Genomic DNA, 15871 nt, shown 5'->3' on the forward strand with positions numbered 1-15871 from the left:
GAATTCTTTGGGCTTGGTCCACCTGCTCTGATAATGGGTGGGGTGGGGTGAAACAGTTTCTGGAACAACCAAGTCCTTGTTGGAGGCAGCAGTTGGGAGAGGAGGACACTGCCCTGGTGGCTGAGGTCCTGAAAGCTTCTTCAGGCCTTGGTGTCCACCAGGGCTGGCCTTGGCAGGACAGCTCTCCTGGCCAGGTGCAATGGGATGGGTGGAGGTGAGTGACGTGCCTCTCCTTTTGTGCACCAAGCTGCCTTGCCCACACGAGTCATGGGCATTTCTTCCTTCATACCAAAAGTTCCTGCAGAACAACTAAGTAAGATAAGACCATCCCCTGAAACCAGCCCAACTGTCCCATAGAACTGATGTTTATAGTTTCTTTTGAATTAATATAAAAACTGACTCTCTCTCAGCTTTAAAACTTGCAAAACTTACATTTGTCTTCTTTGAGCTCTTTTCTCAGGAAATGGACCATTAGGCCTCCCAGATGGCATCAAGGAACTGAAACTTACCAGACCATTGTGTCTGGACAATGAGGAGTCAGATCTCTCCTTCATCGTGATGCCTGATGGACTGCCTATTTCCTGCGGAGCAACTCCTCTTCCTTACTTCTCCCTAATTCCTGCTTGCTGGAAGGTAGCTACATTCCTTCCCTGCTATATAAATCCCCAATTGCAGTTGGTCAGCGAGATGGATTTGAGACTGAACTCCTATCTCCTCAGCTGCAGCACCTGATTAAAGCCTTCTTCCCTGGCAATATTCGTTGTCTCAGTGACTGGCTTTCTGTGCACTGATGAGCAGGACCTACAACAAATCCCTGGCATTTCAGTAACACTTCCACAAAACACAGTTGATTAAAGAGCTCACATTTCAACCAATGATCATGGACCCCCACCTTGGCCATATTTGAACTTCTACAACAAAGTCCTGCCCAAAGGAGACTTGATATACATATTCTCATGTTCATAGAGATACTTTAAAAAATTGAATGGTAAAAAGATCATCTAAGTCAAGGGCATCTACTCAGTGGCTCAGAATAGCTCCCAACCCCAGCCCAGACATAGAACCTCTTACAGGGGGGGTCGAATGGCGTGTACGGTCCTTCATCATCATCCTCGTCCTCCTCTTCCTCCTCATCATTCTCATTGTCCTCATTTTCATTCTCTGTTTCGTTGCCAGCCTCAGCCACAACATCGTCCCTCCGTGTCCCATTCACGCCCCTGTCTGGGGCACTGCTGGGCCCTGTCCCATTCTCCACGGTGTGCTTAATTGGGATTTTGATGGCCACCTCAGATTCCCCATTGGTATAAGCCCTGCTGTTTATCAATCTTTGTCTCTGGAAAGAGAAAGGCGGACTCTTACCACGGTCAGAGGGATTGCAAATACCTTACACTCAGAACATGAACTGTTGGGATCTTTCCCTGGCAGCTGACCATATGCTTCCAGAAGACCCTGGAGTCAAGTTTTAAGGGGCCTCTCAATGTGATAACCAACTCCAGACAACTTCCATCTGGGAGGAAAGATTAGTCTTTTATGACCCATTAGAACTTGCAAATCCCTTTAGAGGAAAATTCTTACGGGATGTGCAGTTCCTTGACACTCTGTGCACTGTGGTGTCATCTTTCTTCCCCAGACTGCAGGAGTTCCTGGGTCCCTATGTGAGAAAGCTGCACAACTGTGTTTGGACTAGTGTATCAATAAGGCTATACTCCAGAAAAGGAATGCACAGCAAAATTCAAGTCAGGGACTCTGGATTACTTTAAACTAAGGTAAACCTTAGTTAGAAACAATTTCTGTGCAAGTTCACATCAGGGGGCTTTATTCAAATGGAAGAATAGAAGAAAAATGTGGGTGAAAGGGAGAAGGAACAGGGGAGTTTTCTATATAAATGGAAATTAGTCCATGTCTCAACACGTGGAGGGAAGAGCAAGGGCCAGATACACAGCTGGCCCAGGGAACTAAGATTAGGAAATGACTGAGGGATGCTGCGGTGTTAAACTTTGCGTTAGGTGCTTCTTCTTTCAAACAAGAAACCTTCTCTCTTTCCCAGAGTTTCCCACCCCTGTCCAGTCATCAGTGGATAGTGCTTTCCCAGGTACCTCATTGATCAACATGCGACTGGCCATGGAGAGCCGGGTCTTGGGGGGAAAGTGGCTGGTGATCATGATTCGAAGGCCAGCCTCAGAGAAGGAAAGCTGGTGTGGGTAGGCCGACAGCAGCTCATCCACCATGATCACTGATGCTTTGCGGTGGAAATTTGCTAGGGAAACGAAAAACATAAGGTAAAATAACATTGAGGCCAGGAGCAGGAAAGAGGCATTCATTTATTCTTCCTTCTCTTCCTTTCTCTTCCTCCCTTCTTTCCTCCTATCCATTCACCCATCCATCTATCCACTCATCCACTCTTCTTTCCTTATTTCTTCCTTCCTTCCATCCATCCATGCATTCATTCTTCTTTCTATCCATCCAACTCACCTATCCACCCATCCATCCACTCTTCTTTCCTTATTCCTTCTTTCCTTCCTTCTTTCCATTCATCCATCCAGCCAGGAAGGGTTGCAGTGAGCAAATTTTGAACAAGAGTCAAAATCTCCTTTCCATGGGTGTTCATGTTAAATCTTTTGAAAGGACTTGAAACAATTTAAGCCTCATTCATTGACATGGTAAGAATTAATGATACCATAAGAGAATTCCTCCTTGTCCTTAAAGGATTCTTTTCCCACCACTCAAATCTGGGGCACAGAGAAGACTCCAAGAACTTTGTACCCTATATGCCTTTCAAATGTCAGCAATATTCATACTGAGCTGCTAAATGCTACTGAATTGACGTCAGTGCAATTCTGCACTGGAGGACATAGTGGTGAAATGTACACATTCCCTCAGCGCAGTCTATGAGCAGAGCTCACAAGGGGTGGGTGAGTTGTTCATGTTACAGAGAACCGAGTCAGAAGGGTGCTTGGGACAAATCCTGTGTGATAATTCACCAGAAGGCCTAAAAAAATGTTGCACTAAGGGTCCAGCTCCCTCTCTATGAATGAGCTGTATATGCACACAGTTCAAGGGTACTTGGCTGCAGCCTCTTGCAGTACTAACTCCTGTTTTCCAAGCCACTAAAGCATGAAGTGATCTCTGGAAACACTGGCTAATACTAGGTAGCTCTCTTTGGCATATTCCTTTTATGGTTATAAACTACCCAGAAGAGAAGAAACTAAATAAAATCCTCATGTGAAATGGTACTAAATCACCTAAGTCATTTGTTAAACATATGTATAATCATTCAGAAAAATATATCAAATATTTAATTTTGAAAATCTAATGACGCAGTGATGTCAGAGATATATTTGAAAATAACCCATAGATGTATTTGAAAATAACCTTTCTAATTTCTTTTTTTTTTCTTCCTGCAAAGCAACCATATGGGACCAAGAAAAAATAAACTCCCACATTTCAAGAGAAAAGTTTAAAAAATTAAATAAAAAAACACATTCCAGGCAAAATTAAATTATAATTTTCTGTTCCTCTTAGAAAAAATATTATATATTTGAGAGCGCCATATAATTTCCCTTAGTACCTCAGCTGTTTTGTAAGACTCGACTGAATATAAGAATTACTTTGAAGAGGAAGGTACTTTTCTGTTTGCAGCTTGGAAACTGAGTTAATGTAGCCTTAAAGTGAATTTGGATCTAGTAATATACTAATAACACCTGTCATTTATAGAGCATTGCACTAAAATCTTATACATATTTATCTGCTTTGCTTATTACAAAAATGATTCTCATATTTCAGAAGAGAAAATTGAGGCTCAAGAGGTTACATAACCTGCTTCATGGTCACACAGCCAAAACCCTATCTCAGAACCTAGGGTCTCCTTTCCTTTGCCATCCTGTTCTCTGCAGCACTCCCAGCAAATGTGTTGCCTGGGAATTTCCAGGGGGCTTTCTGAGCTCCAAGGGGCTTACCAGGTATGAGATGGCTCCATGACATTGTAGTGAAAGAGAGGGTTGGAGGACTGGAAACTTCTGCTCTCTCTTGAGGCAGGGAGTGTCCTCTCAAGGCCAGCTGGGACACGCCATGTGTGGCTATGAGAGTGCGCAGATGAGCTCATATTCTAGCACTTTCTTCTCGCACACAATATCTCCTTGGTTACCTTTTCTTTCTTTCTCTCTCTTTTTTTTTTTTTTTGAGACAGGGTCTGGCTCTGTTGTCCTGACTGGAGTGCAGTAGAGCAATCTCGGCTCACTGCAACCTCTGCCTCCTGCGTTCAAGCGATTCTCATGCCTCGACCTCCCATGCAGCTGGGATTACAGGCTTGGGCCACCACTCCTGGTTAATTTTGTTGTATTTTTAGTAAAGATGGGGATTTGCCATGTTGGCCAGGCTGGTCTTGAACTCCTGGCCTCAAGTGATCCTCCTGCCTTGGACCCCAAAGTGCTCTCCTTGGTTACCTTTCTTAAGTAGCACCACAGTTGCGTCGCAGTTGCTGCTGTCATCAATTTCAGCATTGTTGGCCAATCCGTTGACCATGTTCCCGGCACCTTTTGTCCTCCTCTCAAAGCACTGATGTATGCAAGCGTTATATCTGAGCAAAGCAACAAGTGGGCAGAGTCCATCAGTGTTTGCCATTCTCCCATTTCTCAACTCCCACCAAGTACTTCTGGGAGCTCTCCCAGTCTGTATGTACAGTCCCCAGGCCTCAAGTTATTAGTGTTCTAATTTTGTAAACCCATTCCCCCTCAGAATATACAACCTGTCCCATTTCCCAATTTATGAACAAATGGTAAGTGAAAAGAAAACCACCATTATAGAAACAAACCAGAGCACATGGGCACATTGCTTACTTTGCCACCTCTTTCATGCCAGTGGAGGCCTCTCTGGGATTGAGCTCCCCTTCCCAGTCTGCACATGGAAGGACTGTGCTAAGACTCAGTAGGATGGTCAAGGTCTACCTCCTCTAGGCCACATCTCCAGGGTCTTTGTAATCAGGGACCAGTTTTTTGGGAGAAGGAGAAGCTGCTTCATCCACACCAGTCCCCAGGAGCAGCGGTTGTGTGTCACAGTCTGTGTGCTACAGGCCGGTTGGCCGTCTAGGTCTCTGTATGGCTTTGGTTTCCTGAGGTCATGGGTTGGGATTCTCCAAATTTCTATGACTATTGTGCCTAAGTTTCAGATCCAAGGGGCCCTTAGCTTTATGAAAAAATTCTAGGCTATTATCCTCCAGAATGGTCAAGTGAATACATTGTGCAGTGTTCCTTACATGCCCCAGCAGGCTCAGGTGGGAAGGGAAGAAGCTTGTACAAGTTCTGAGGATGGTTTTTTGCAAGAAAATGTTACAGTCTCCCTAGTTTTAGTATGAGAAGATTCCCACAGAGGAATCCTAGAAAACTCATAAAAACTCATGGGCAAAGACAGCCAGGCACAGTTTCCATGTCACAGAAGGCTATTACTGCTTTTCCCCCCTCCATCGTTTACTGGCCATGGGACAGCCCACTGGGGACCTCCAGTTTGACCTCCGGCCTCCCATAGGAATGGCAGTTAGGCATGGTGACCGTAAGTTGCCAGCTGGAAGGCCACTCAACATATGTTTCTCTTCCCCTTCCTCATCTCTTTGCTGCTACAGACATGAAGCTCTCTGGATTCCCTCCCAGCTATCTCCCTTGTGCCTGATTCTTCAGTGGGTGCAGCTCTGGGGTGGCTGGCCTATGGCAACAAGACCTCAGAGAGACGAAGACGCCCTCTGTGGCTGGACCGTCTCATCCATGAGTTCTTTCCTGTACTCTCTAGGAACATGCAGTTACTACATTGCATGAGAGAGAAGAGAAAACTAGTTAAAGTGATGGGTGCCATTTGTAGTTCATAAGACACGAAGCGTAGAATTAGAACACCACTATTTTGCAACCCAAATGAAATAATGGATGCAGATACTGAGCACTGATGGCTGCCAACACTACAGACAGAGAAAGGCAGACATCACCGTGCCTCCTGGTGATGGAACTTTACCACCACTTGGGACATAGTCTAGCCGGAATCAGATCAATTACAGACATATAGGAAACACAGAGGCCAAGGGAACAGACTGCACCACAGCATGGGATATAATCAACAGTTTCCAACCATGGGCAACTCAGCAGAGCAAACAGCCAAACTTCATCAAAGAACAAAGTGCAAGGAAAATGCACAAACACACACATGCACACATGCACATACAGACACTCACACAGAGACACACAGACACACACAGAGACACACACACACAGACACACACAGAGACACATACAGACACAGACACACACACACAGACACAGACACACACTCGCACACACAGACACAGACACACACTCGCGCACACACACACAGACACGCAGCACACAGACACACAGACACACACAGACACCCAGTCATGCACACACATACACACACAGACACACACACACAGACACAGAGGCCAAGGGAATGGACTGCACCACATCATAGGATATAATCAACGCTTTCCAACCGTGGGCAACTCTGCAGAGCAAACAGCCAAACTTCATTAAAGAACAAAGTGCAAGGAAAATGCACACACACACACATGCACACAGACACATGCACACACACACAGACACAGCAGCAAGTCATGGGCCACCAATTCTAACGAGTGGAATTTATTTGAATTCTCATTTTTAAAATATTTATGATATTTATGAAACTAAAAGAAAACAATAAAAAAGACATTTGTGAGGCCACTGAAAATTTGCACATTGGGTATTTTATGATATTAAGGAATTAGGATTAATTTTAGGATGATGATAATGTGGTCATGTTAAAGAAAGTAGTCCTTTTAGAATACTAAAAGAGTATCCAGCTGTATCTAGAGATGTCCAGATGTATACTGGAATTTTTGTGGATGAACTAGTATGATGTCTGGGACTTCAAAATTATAGGAGAAAAGGGAAGTGAATAGTGTGTGGACGGGGCAATTGTGGGTTGATGGTTTCTGGGGGTGGTGACGAATGCATGGGGTTCATCATACTATTCTGTTGACTCCTGTATATATTCAAAATTCATGTTAGTGAAAAGGCCTCCACACTTTCTTGATTCAACAAGGATGCCTTGCCCTGTAGCGCGACAGGGAAAGAGGCAGTGTTTCTGTCATCTTGACTTAGACTCCATTTCCCTGAAAGAAATACTGACTTGCATTAAGGTTTGCTTTTTTTTCTTTTGAAATGGGGTCTTGCTATGTTGCCGAGGTTAGTCTCAAACTCCTGGCTTCAAGCAATCCTCTCGTTCTGGCTTTCTGAATAGCTGGGATCACAGGCATGCACCACAGTGCCCAGTGATTAGGTTTTGCTTTCAAAGTACAAAAGCAAACCCATGTATTATACATTTATCAGGGTTTAGAGAACAGGATAATAATACTATACAGTGAGGGCTTTCTCAAAACTGGATACTGGGTTAAACTAAGCTTAACTTAGCTTGACAGCTTAACTAAGCTGTCGCATTCCCTTCTCATGGAATATATATATAATATATGGAATATATATATAATAATAGTAGAAATTGTTATTAATCTTGTTTTGCAGAAGAGGAAACAGATTCAAGAACTTGGCTGAGGTCCCACGACTGTCAGTGGCAGGGGGCTCCGCTGTCAGGGCTGAATGGGAGGCACCGGTTCTTAACTAACCACCAGCACACATACCCCATCTGGGGAACAAGTCCCAGGGCAGTGACCCGGGATGTACAGAAATCAATCCTTGCCAAGGTCAGGCATGCTTCATGCTTCCTGAAGGTTTCTACCTAACTGGACAATCTGAAATTGCTTTTTGACCTTCAGATAGAACGTTTAAAATCATTTAAAAACTCTCCACCTAGGAGGCAGCTGATGATTCTAATATATGCTGTTTTTTTTTTCTTAACTACTGTTGCTGTTTTATATTTTTAATTGAAAGTTTTAAATTTTGTGCTTGCACCCTGAAGCTATTTTATTGTGAAGCATGCAATTTTATAAATCAGATTTGATAAAACCCAATGATTAAAGCCTCTGATTGCAGAGGGGGATGGCTAAAGAGCAGAGATTTCAATTTAGAACTTAGGACCAGAATTTATGCAGAAAATTTCATGAGCACAGTAGCTTCCATTCCCAGTTTTATTTGTATCCTGCTGGTTTGAACAGCTGGAATGTTGGTAAAAGTGAGGCATCAGCAGAAACACACCTCATTAGCTTCCACATTTGGTATGGTTTGGGGAAGAGGAGAGGATGTGTTCGCTGTACTATCTTACTGTCCACGTGTCCTGCCAGCGACTCGTGGGCTTCAAGGTGGCTTGGAAAAGGGGAGCAGTGGCCATAAGATGCATGCCAGCAAAATTCCTCAAGTCTTCTTCTCTCTGGCCACATCTGTTTTTAGAGAATACTTAACTCTATGAAGCCCTTAGTGAATTCATTTTCAAACATACTTTCATGAAAATTAAGATTCAAGACCCAAGATTAATGTTGGGCATAGAGCAGACGCTGTGTGGCGATTCTTCCAGAATAATCAACTATTCCACTTTTGGGAGCTCAATTAGAGCCTCAAAATGTTAAAAAATTGAAACAATGCACTAGAAAACAGCAAAGGAAGATGTGTGAGTACACACACAGACAGTAGTTTGAGGCTTCCTCACTTCGGCACTGATTTGCTATACAGTTTTGCTCTTTGAGACAAAGAGGCATAAGATGGGTGCTCTGATCTTCAAAGCCTTTTCCTTTGGGGGCTGGAAAGTTTGGAAAGGCTTTGGGTCAACTCTGGTTTTCATGAGAGCTCATCTATTGGTATTTTTAAATGATTAGTTCTATGGTGTGTGACTTCTGGTTTCTTCATTAGTTACCTTATGGTACCAGGATATGTATGACTAAGGTCCTACTCTAGGAATGCCCTTCTCCACTAAGCTCCAGATGTGGGGTCTACAGTAACCATTGGATGGCTCCCCTCACAAATGTTGGCCCCCATATTGAGTAGACTGGCAGCAGATTGCCTACAGCCCACCCTGGGCACTGGCCAAGCCAGCTTCTACCTTCATTGCTCCTATGATATTTGCCAATGTCCACGTTGATTTCTCTCAACAAGTGTCTCAGTCACTGGTCACTAGAATTAACTTTTGTCAGGCCTCAGCGATAAGAAACCTTAATGTGTCAGTTCCAGACTGCTACCTGATATGTCCAAACTGGCCATTGTTGATGGATTTCTACTTTCTTGCCCCTAGAGAAGGCAGTCACTCCTACAGCTACATATGCTGGGGAAACATGGGGCTAATTCAGAGGAAAAGCAGCAGCTCCCACAGGGTTGGGCAGTTGTAGCACAGAACATCTCTGCATTCTTTATAACCTCCTCATCCCAGTGGTGCCTGGCAAAAAGATGAACCAGCAGGCTTACAACCATGGTGCTTACATTTAACTTACAGCATGGGAAACACTGGTCATATAATTCTTTTTTTTTTTTTTTTAATGAGATGGAGTCTCGCTCTTTCACCCAGGTTGGAGTGGTGGCGTGATCTCAGCTCATTGCAACCTCTGCCTCCCTGGTTCCAGCGATTCTCCTGCCTCCTCCCAAGTAGCTGGGATTACAGGCACGTGCCATCACGCCTGGCTAATTTTTGTATTTGTCGTAGAGATGGGGTTTCACCATGTTGGCCAGGCTGGTCACGAACTCCTGATTTCAAGTGATCTGCTCACCTTGGCCTCCCAAAGTGCTGAGATTACAGGCATGAGCCATCGCGCCTGGCAAATTCTTGATATAAATAAGCTACCCCAACTCCAGGAGGGAAAATAACATATGTCATAACATGGTGGTTTTAAAATATATCAACAGTTCTTTGACACTCTTCCCTTCACTAGGTGATGCCAGCCCCTTGGGTATTGACTAGACTTAGAGACTTGCTTCTAATAAACAGAATATGGTAGAAGTAATGGCGTGTGACTTCTGGGATATTATAAAAGGTGTTGCAGGGCCCTTCTTGCTCTCTGTCTTGAACCACTTGCTCTGGAGGAAGCCACTCAAGCAGCTCTAGGGAAGATCCCAGGTGGTGAGAAACCGAGCCCGCCAGTCAAGAGCCAGCATCACTTGAAGGCAGGTTCTCCCACACCAGTCCGGTACATGATGGCAGCTCTGGCTGCAACCTCATGAGAGACTCTGAGCTAGAACCCTGCAGTTAAGCTGCTCCTGGGTTCCTAACTCTCAGATAATGTGTGAGATAATCCATGTTTGTGCTTTTAAGCCACTAAGTTTTGGGATGGTTTGTTATGCAGCAGTGGATGACTAATACCATATGAATAATGGAAGTCCACAGATATTTGATCCATGATTTCAGCTGTCTCTTAACTCACTCTTCATCAGTTACCTCACGATAATTCCATGCCAGAATATGTTTGATGAAGGTCCTATCCTAGGAATTCCCTTCACAAGCAAGCCCTAGATACTGGGTCTACACAGACCACCGGATGGCTGGCTCATGTTGGCTGCCATATTGAGTAGACTGGCAGCAGACTACCTTGCATCTTCCCTCACCCTCTATAGCAGTGTAATGTCCTGAGTTTTATCTCCTTTGTGTTAAGAAAGAGAGTGAAGAAACCTCCCAGAGCTAGGCTGCCAGATCCTGAAGAGAGATTAGGGGTTCTAGAGAGTTCTCAAGTGAAACACTGAAGCTTTGAGTCTATCATCGAATATGGGCTGGAAGGGTCACTACAATTGATACTAATCAAAATTACAGTGACTCACAACAGTCTGGCAGGGAGCCAAGTGACTGTGATGATACACACTGAAAAACCAGTCAGATACCCACCCCAATCCTCTTCCCACATCATCACATAATGTGGAATGCAAGAAACAGCTTTGGGCCGGGCGCGGTGGCTCACGCTTGTAATCCCAGCACTTTGGGAGGCCGAGGCGGGCGGATCACGAGGTCAGGAGATCGAGACCACGGTGAAACCCCGTCTCTACTAAAAATACAAAAAATTAGCCGGGCGTAGTGGCGGGCGCCTGTAGTCCCAGCTACTCGGAGAGGCTGAGGCAGGAGAATGGCGTGAACCCGGGAGGCGGAGCTTGCAGTGAGCCGAGATTGCGCCACTGCACTCCAGCCTGGGCGACAGAGCAAGACTCTGTCTCAAAAAAAAAAAAAAAAAAAAAAAAAAAAGAAACAGCTTTGGAAAAGAAATGAAGAATTTTACTTACTTCATGATGACAATGTAGATAAGATACATCAGCACAAGGACCAAAGACTCCCACCTGCGTGTAAACGAAGAACAGTTAAAGACAGTCATGGACATCTGTGAAACTCACCTGCCTCCTTTTTAAAGACATATTTGATGCAAACGGCCAGGATAGTAAGGAGAAGGCAGACGGCAACCAGGTGACAGATATTTCCTGGTCTAGAGACATTCTCTATGCTGCACAAGGCTGTCAACCATCTTTCTCTTCTCTCCTCACCTAAAGGGAAAATGCCCCTTCCTCTCTGTTATTTGTCACCTAAAAGCGCTCTTTGAAAGCAGCAAGCCTTTCATACATGTTGCTGAATATAGGTCAATATGTATACATCTGGTCTCAGCTTAATCATTCACTGAAACTATTCAAATATATTTAAATATATTTACAAGGGGAAACTAAAATTAGAGGAATTGACGGGAGTGCCTGAGGGATTGTTGGATATATAGGAGCCAGGCATAAAGGGTAGAAATGGGGAGAGAGGCAGGCAGACAGACAGACGGAACCCGGGCAGGGAAGGTACCAGCCGAAGAATAAGAAGGAATAAGTGAGAAAACATCCCACAGGAAGGAAGAAAAGAAAAACCCGCTAGAATGTGCCTTGAGCTTCTAATAGTCTGAATACTTCTGTTTATCTTATTGGCTTCCAACTAAAATCCAGGAACTTGTTTTCCAGGTTTCGCTTTAGCTACAGAATTAAATCAGCTCATTGAGGGAATAATTTTGGCTTCAGTGGTAGGTTACTGGAGAATGGTCAGATGAGGAAACTCCAGCTTATACCCATCCTTCCTTTTCTCTTTTCAAATTCCATGTCTAGAAGCTGATCCTAGAGAAATATGTGGTCAAATGTGAAGAGGATACATACACAAGGGTTCTTCCTGCAGCAGTGTTTATAAAAAAGTGAAAAGCTGGAAAGAAGCCAGATGGTTATAAAATAGGGCACTGGGTACATAAATGATAAGTAGGTTCATGTATCCATTAAGAATGATTATGCAGGCTGGGCACAGTGACCCGCTCCTGTAATCCCAGCACTTTGGGAGGCCGAGAGGAAAGGATCACTCAGGTCCCCAAGTTCCAGAACAGCCTGAGCAACATAACAAGACCCAGTCTCCAGAAAAAAATTAAAAAATTAGCCAGGTATGGTCGTGTGCCCCTGGAGTCTCAGCTACTTGGGGAGGCTGAGGCGGGAGGATTGCTTGAGCTCAGGAGATGGAGGCTACAGTGAGCTATGATCACACCACTGCACCACAGCCTGGGTGACACAGTAAAACCCTTTCTTCCCTCTCCCCTCCAAAACAAATTATGCAAAGATGTATATATTTATGTTAGAAAGTGCTCAGATGCACTATTGAGAGAGGAAATCAGGGTATCCAAGCCCTTTCAATTTCTGCCACATTTCTCAGCTTCTGTCATGGCAAAACTTCTTAAAGGGCTGTGCACACTGCATTTCAGTGCCTCTCATTCAGTTGGCAAATTTCTCTAGCCTAACTTCCACACCCACCGATCTCCTGAATCACCTGTCAAGGGCACCAGTGATTTCCATCCACACCAATCCAAGGATGAGTGGGTGGTTGTCTGTCATCGTGTTCTATTTCCTGGTAGCATCTGAAAGGAGATCATCTGCCCCACTTCTTAAAACCCTCTCTTCTGACTGCCGAGAAGCCACACCCCTGGCTTCCTTCCTGCCCCCAGCTTCTCCTTCTCCATCTCCTTTGCCTCCTCCACTCCTTCAGTTCATCCTCTCATTATTGGGCCATCTTTATTGCCTATGTTTTCTCCCTAGGTGACCTCATCCTGACCTATTGCTATAAACACCAAATACATGATAATGACCCCCAATTTACACATCCACACCACACCTCTCTCCAGCTCCTGATTCATATATTTGGCCTCTGCACCTGGAAGTCTAAATGTCTATCAGAACAGAATTCTTCATTCTGACTTCCTAGCCTCCTTTAAAAACAAAAACAAACAAAAAAGCCCAAAAAAACCCTAGGCTTTGTCCTTTCAGTCAACTGTACCACTCCCTGCCCAGTCAAGCCCAGAATCTGGAAATCAATATGGAGCACTCCCTTTTCCTCACTCCCATATCCATCGGACTCTGTGTCTCAAGTATTTCATTAATCATTGACTTCTTTCCTCTCTACTGCGCCCTCCCTGGGTCATTTTCACTTCAACCTCTGAACTGGTTTCCTTGATACTATGGGAGCATGTCACTGCACTTCTTAAAATCTTTACTTCCCAAAATGCCTAAGAAAAAAATGAAAATTTCCTTTTTCCTTGCAAATCCTGGCCTTTTCTTCTGTCTCCAAGTCGTCTTGTGTCCTATCTGTGCCCCACCTCACTGGCCTTTCATTTGCACACAGCCATCTCTTTCCCTCTCCCAGAGCCTTTGCACTGAATGTTCTTTTGGCCAGGAATACCTTTCCCTTCACTCCTTGGCCGGCCGCTTTTATCCTGCAGATACCAGCTTTTAAATATCACCTCCTCCAAGCAATCTTCCCTGCCTGCCCCTGCCCGACTTTCTCTCACATGACCCTGTTTATGTTCTTCAAACCTCTAAGGAGTCTGTGATTATCTTGTTTATATGTTTATTACTCATTTATTATGTAACTAACACCTGTTTCTAGCAGTCACTTGACACCACTCCTCACACCTGACACCTTCCCTGGTATCTGGTGTCTCATTTTCCAGAGATTTAAAATGCCGACAGCTGATTTCTCCCCACGCAGACACCCCCAGGTCTTGCCCACTTGCCTCTTCTCCCCAGCACAAAGCAGCCCTCAGCTCATCTGTGCAGGTGACACTCCCTCCAAACATCAATTTTCAGTTGCAAAATGCCTCCAGTGGCCTGAACATAGTTCTTATCTCATCGACACCAATGTATACGTAGCATACACTTCATGGTGAAAAGTGAGATTTATTCACAGCCCATTCATTTGGAAGGAACAGGCTCCCGGGATCTGAAGGGATGTCACGTTATTGCTTAGCTGCATTTTAATAGATTCAGTGAGAAGTCACCAGAAAATGAATCAACTTTAATGAAATATTGTAGTCAGATTGAATTAAGTCCAGCACTTTCTAAACAGGTGTATGTATGCTCTAATTCTTTTAGATCCTTTCAATTTTTTTACTCATCAAAAGCCCTTCTGTTGCAATATTCAAACCAGGTTCTCTCTGGCCATTTTGCAGAGATGCCTGTAGGACGAGATTCCTTGCTTTTGTTGACATTTCAAGTTTGCCCTGTTGGCGTTCAGACACAGGGCTCACCAGGCTTCCTCCCCAGTGAACCCAGTGGGCTCTAGGAGGCCTCTGTGCTGCCCCACCTGCTGTTCCTTGTGCATTTTTGACCTGGTTGAATTTGGATCATCAAGCCTTGGCCTAACGCTCTTCAGGGCCCTTCCCCCCACCCCCTCTCCTCAGTGTGGGGAGCCTCTCCATGTGGTCCCATAGTTACATGTCAAGGGTCTGCATCCCTCCAGCCTGAGAGAGCTCCAGATCGGGCAAGCTCTGGTTTTGTATGACATGTTTCCCTGGCGTAGAGGAGGTGCTTAGGAAGCATCCAGCCCTTGGAAGTCACTCGGCCCTCCTTGGTCCCCTTTCTCGCCCTTCCACCTAGGACGCTGGGCACCTTCTCCCCTTTCCTCCTGAGCACACCTCACCCGCTGTCCTCTGAGGATCCCATTCTGTAGCTGATCTGGGTTTGCTTCTTCCCTCCCCAGGCTTCCATTTTGAATCATTTTCAACAGGTCCCTGATTCTCACCAAAGACAGTTCCTTCTCAGATGTGAGGACTGCTCCTCTCCTCACCTGGGTACAGTGTTGGCTCTGGTTTCCTGAACACGGCCCAGAACAGCAAAAGCTGTTCTCCAGCCCCACCAGGAAGAGTTTCCAGGTTGCAATCCCAGGGTCTCTTTTCTCTCCCAAAGTCACAACTTCAGACTCAAAAGAGGAAACCAAACCATCGCCCTGCGTTCTTTAGTTTTCTTGTTGGGCCTTCAGACTCCCTGGAGACACATTCCAAATTCCTTCTGGGAACATCACAGGCTTGCTCTGTGGGTCGAGCATACATCCTAATAGGTGAGCCTCTGACACTTTTTTTTTCTTTTTTTTTTGAGACAGAGTCTTGCTCTGTCACCCAGGCTGGAGTGCAGTGGCACAATCTTGGCTCACAGCAATCTCCACTTCTAGGGTTCAAGCTATACGCCAGCCTCAGCCTCCCGAGCAGCTGGGACTACAGGTGTGCATCACCATGCCTGGCTAATTTTTGTATTTTCAGTAGAGACGGGTTTTCACCATGTTGGCTGGGCTGGTCTCGAACTCCTAACCTCAAGTGATCCACCTGCCTCAGCCTTCCAAAGAGCTGGGATTACAGGCGTGAGCCACCATGCCCGGCCGATGCTTCCTATGTCAAGTGTCTTTTAGCGCATAGGCACCTAACCGAAAAGCACTCACCACCATTCCCCTGCCTCTTCCCTGCTAAGAGAACCCCACCCACTAGGTCGAGGCAGCAAATGGAGCCCTTCTGATCTCAAAGAGGGTGCGCCTGGCCCCTAGGCCCTGAGGATGAATCATGATTGGTCTAAAGTGGTCATTCTAATCTCCCTGGCTGCTCAGTGGTCAAGGCAGACCCCGCTGTGACCAAAGAGATGCAAGGTGGAAGTGT

At 45.2% G+C, this 15871-nt stretch overlaps 1 protein-coding gene across 2 annotated transcripts in view; it reads right to left on the reverse strand.

Moving 5' to 3' along the window:
* SLC24A3 (solute carrier family 24 member 3) overlaps positions 1-15871 on the reverse strand; it is a 499800-nt gene that overhangs the window by 36118 nt on the left and 447811 nt on the right. For both annotated transcript variants that reach the window (XM_032142373.2, XM_032142374.1), the window contains exons 9-12: positions 11178-11231; positions 4443-4576; positions 2097-2257; positions 1072-1333 (exon numbers count right to left, since the gene is read on the reverse strand). In XM_032142373.2, the coding sequence (XP_031998264.1) occupies positions 1072-1333; positions 2097-2257; positions 4443-4576; positions 11178-11231 (611 nt within the window). The remainder of the gene's footprint in view (positions 1-1071; positions 1334-2096; positions 2258-4442; positions 4577-11177; positions 11232-15871) is intronic.

The sequence above is a fragment of the Hylobates moloch genome, unplaced genomic scaffold (assembly GCF_009828535.3).
Source record: "Hylobates moloch isolate HMO894 unplaced genomic scaffold, HMol_V3 SCAFFOLD_21, whole genome shotgun sequence".
NCBI classification, from domain to species: Eukaryota; Metazoa; Chordata; class Mammalia; order Primates; family Hylobatidae; genus Hylobates; species Hylobates moloch.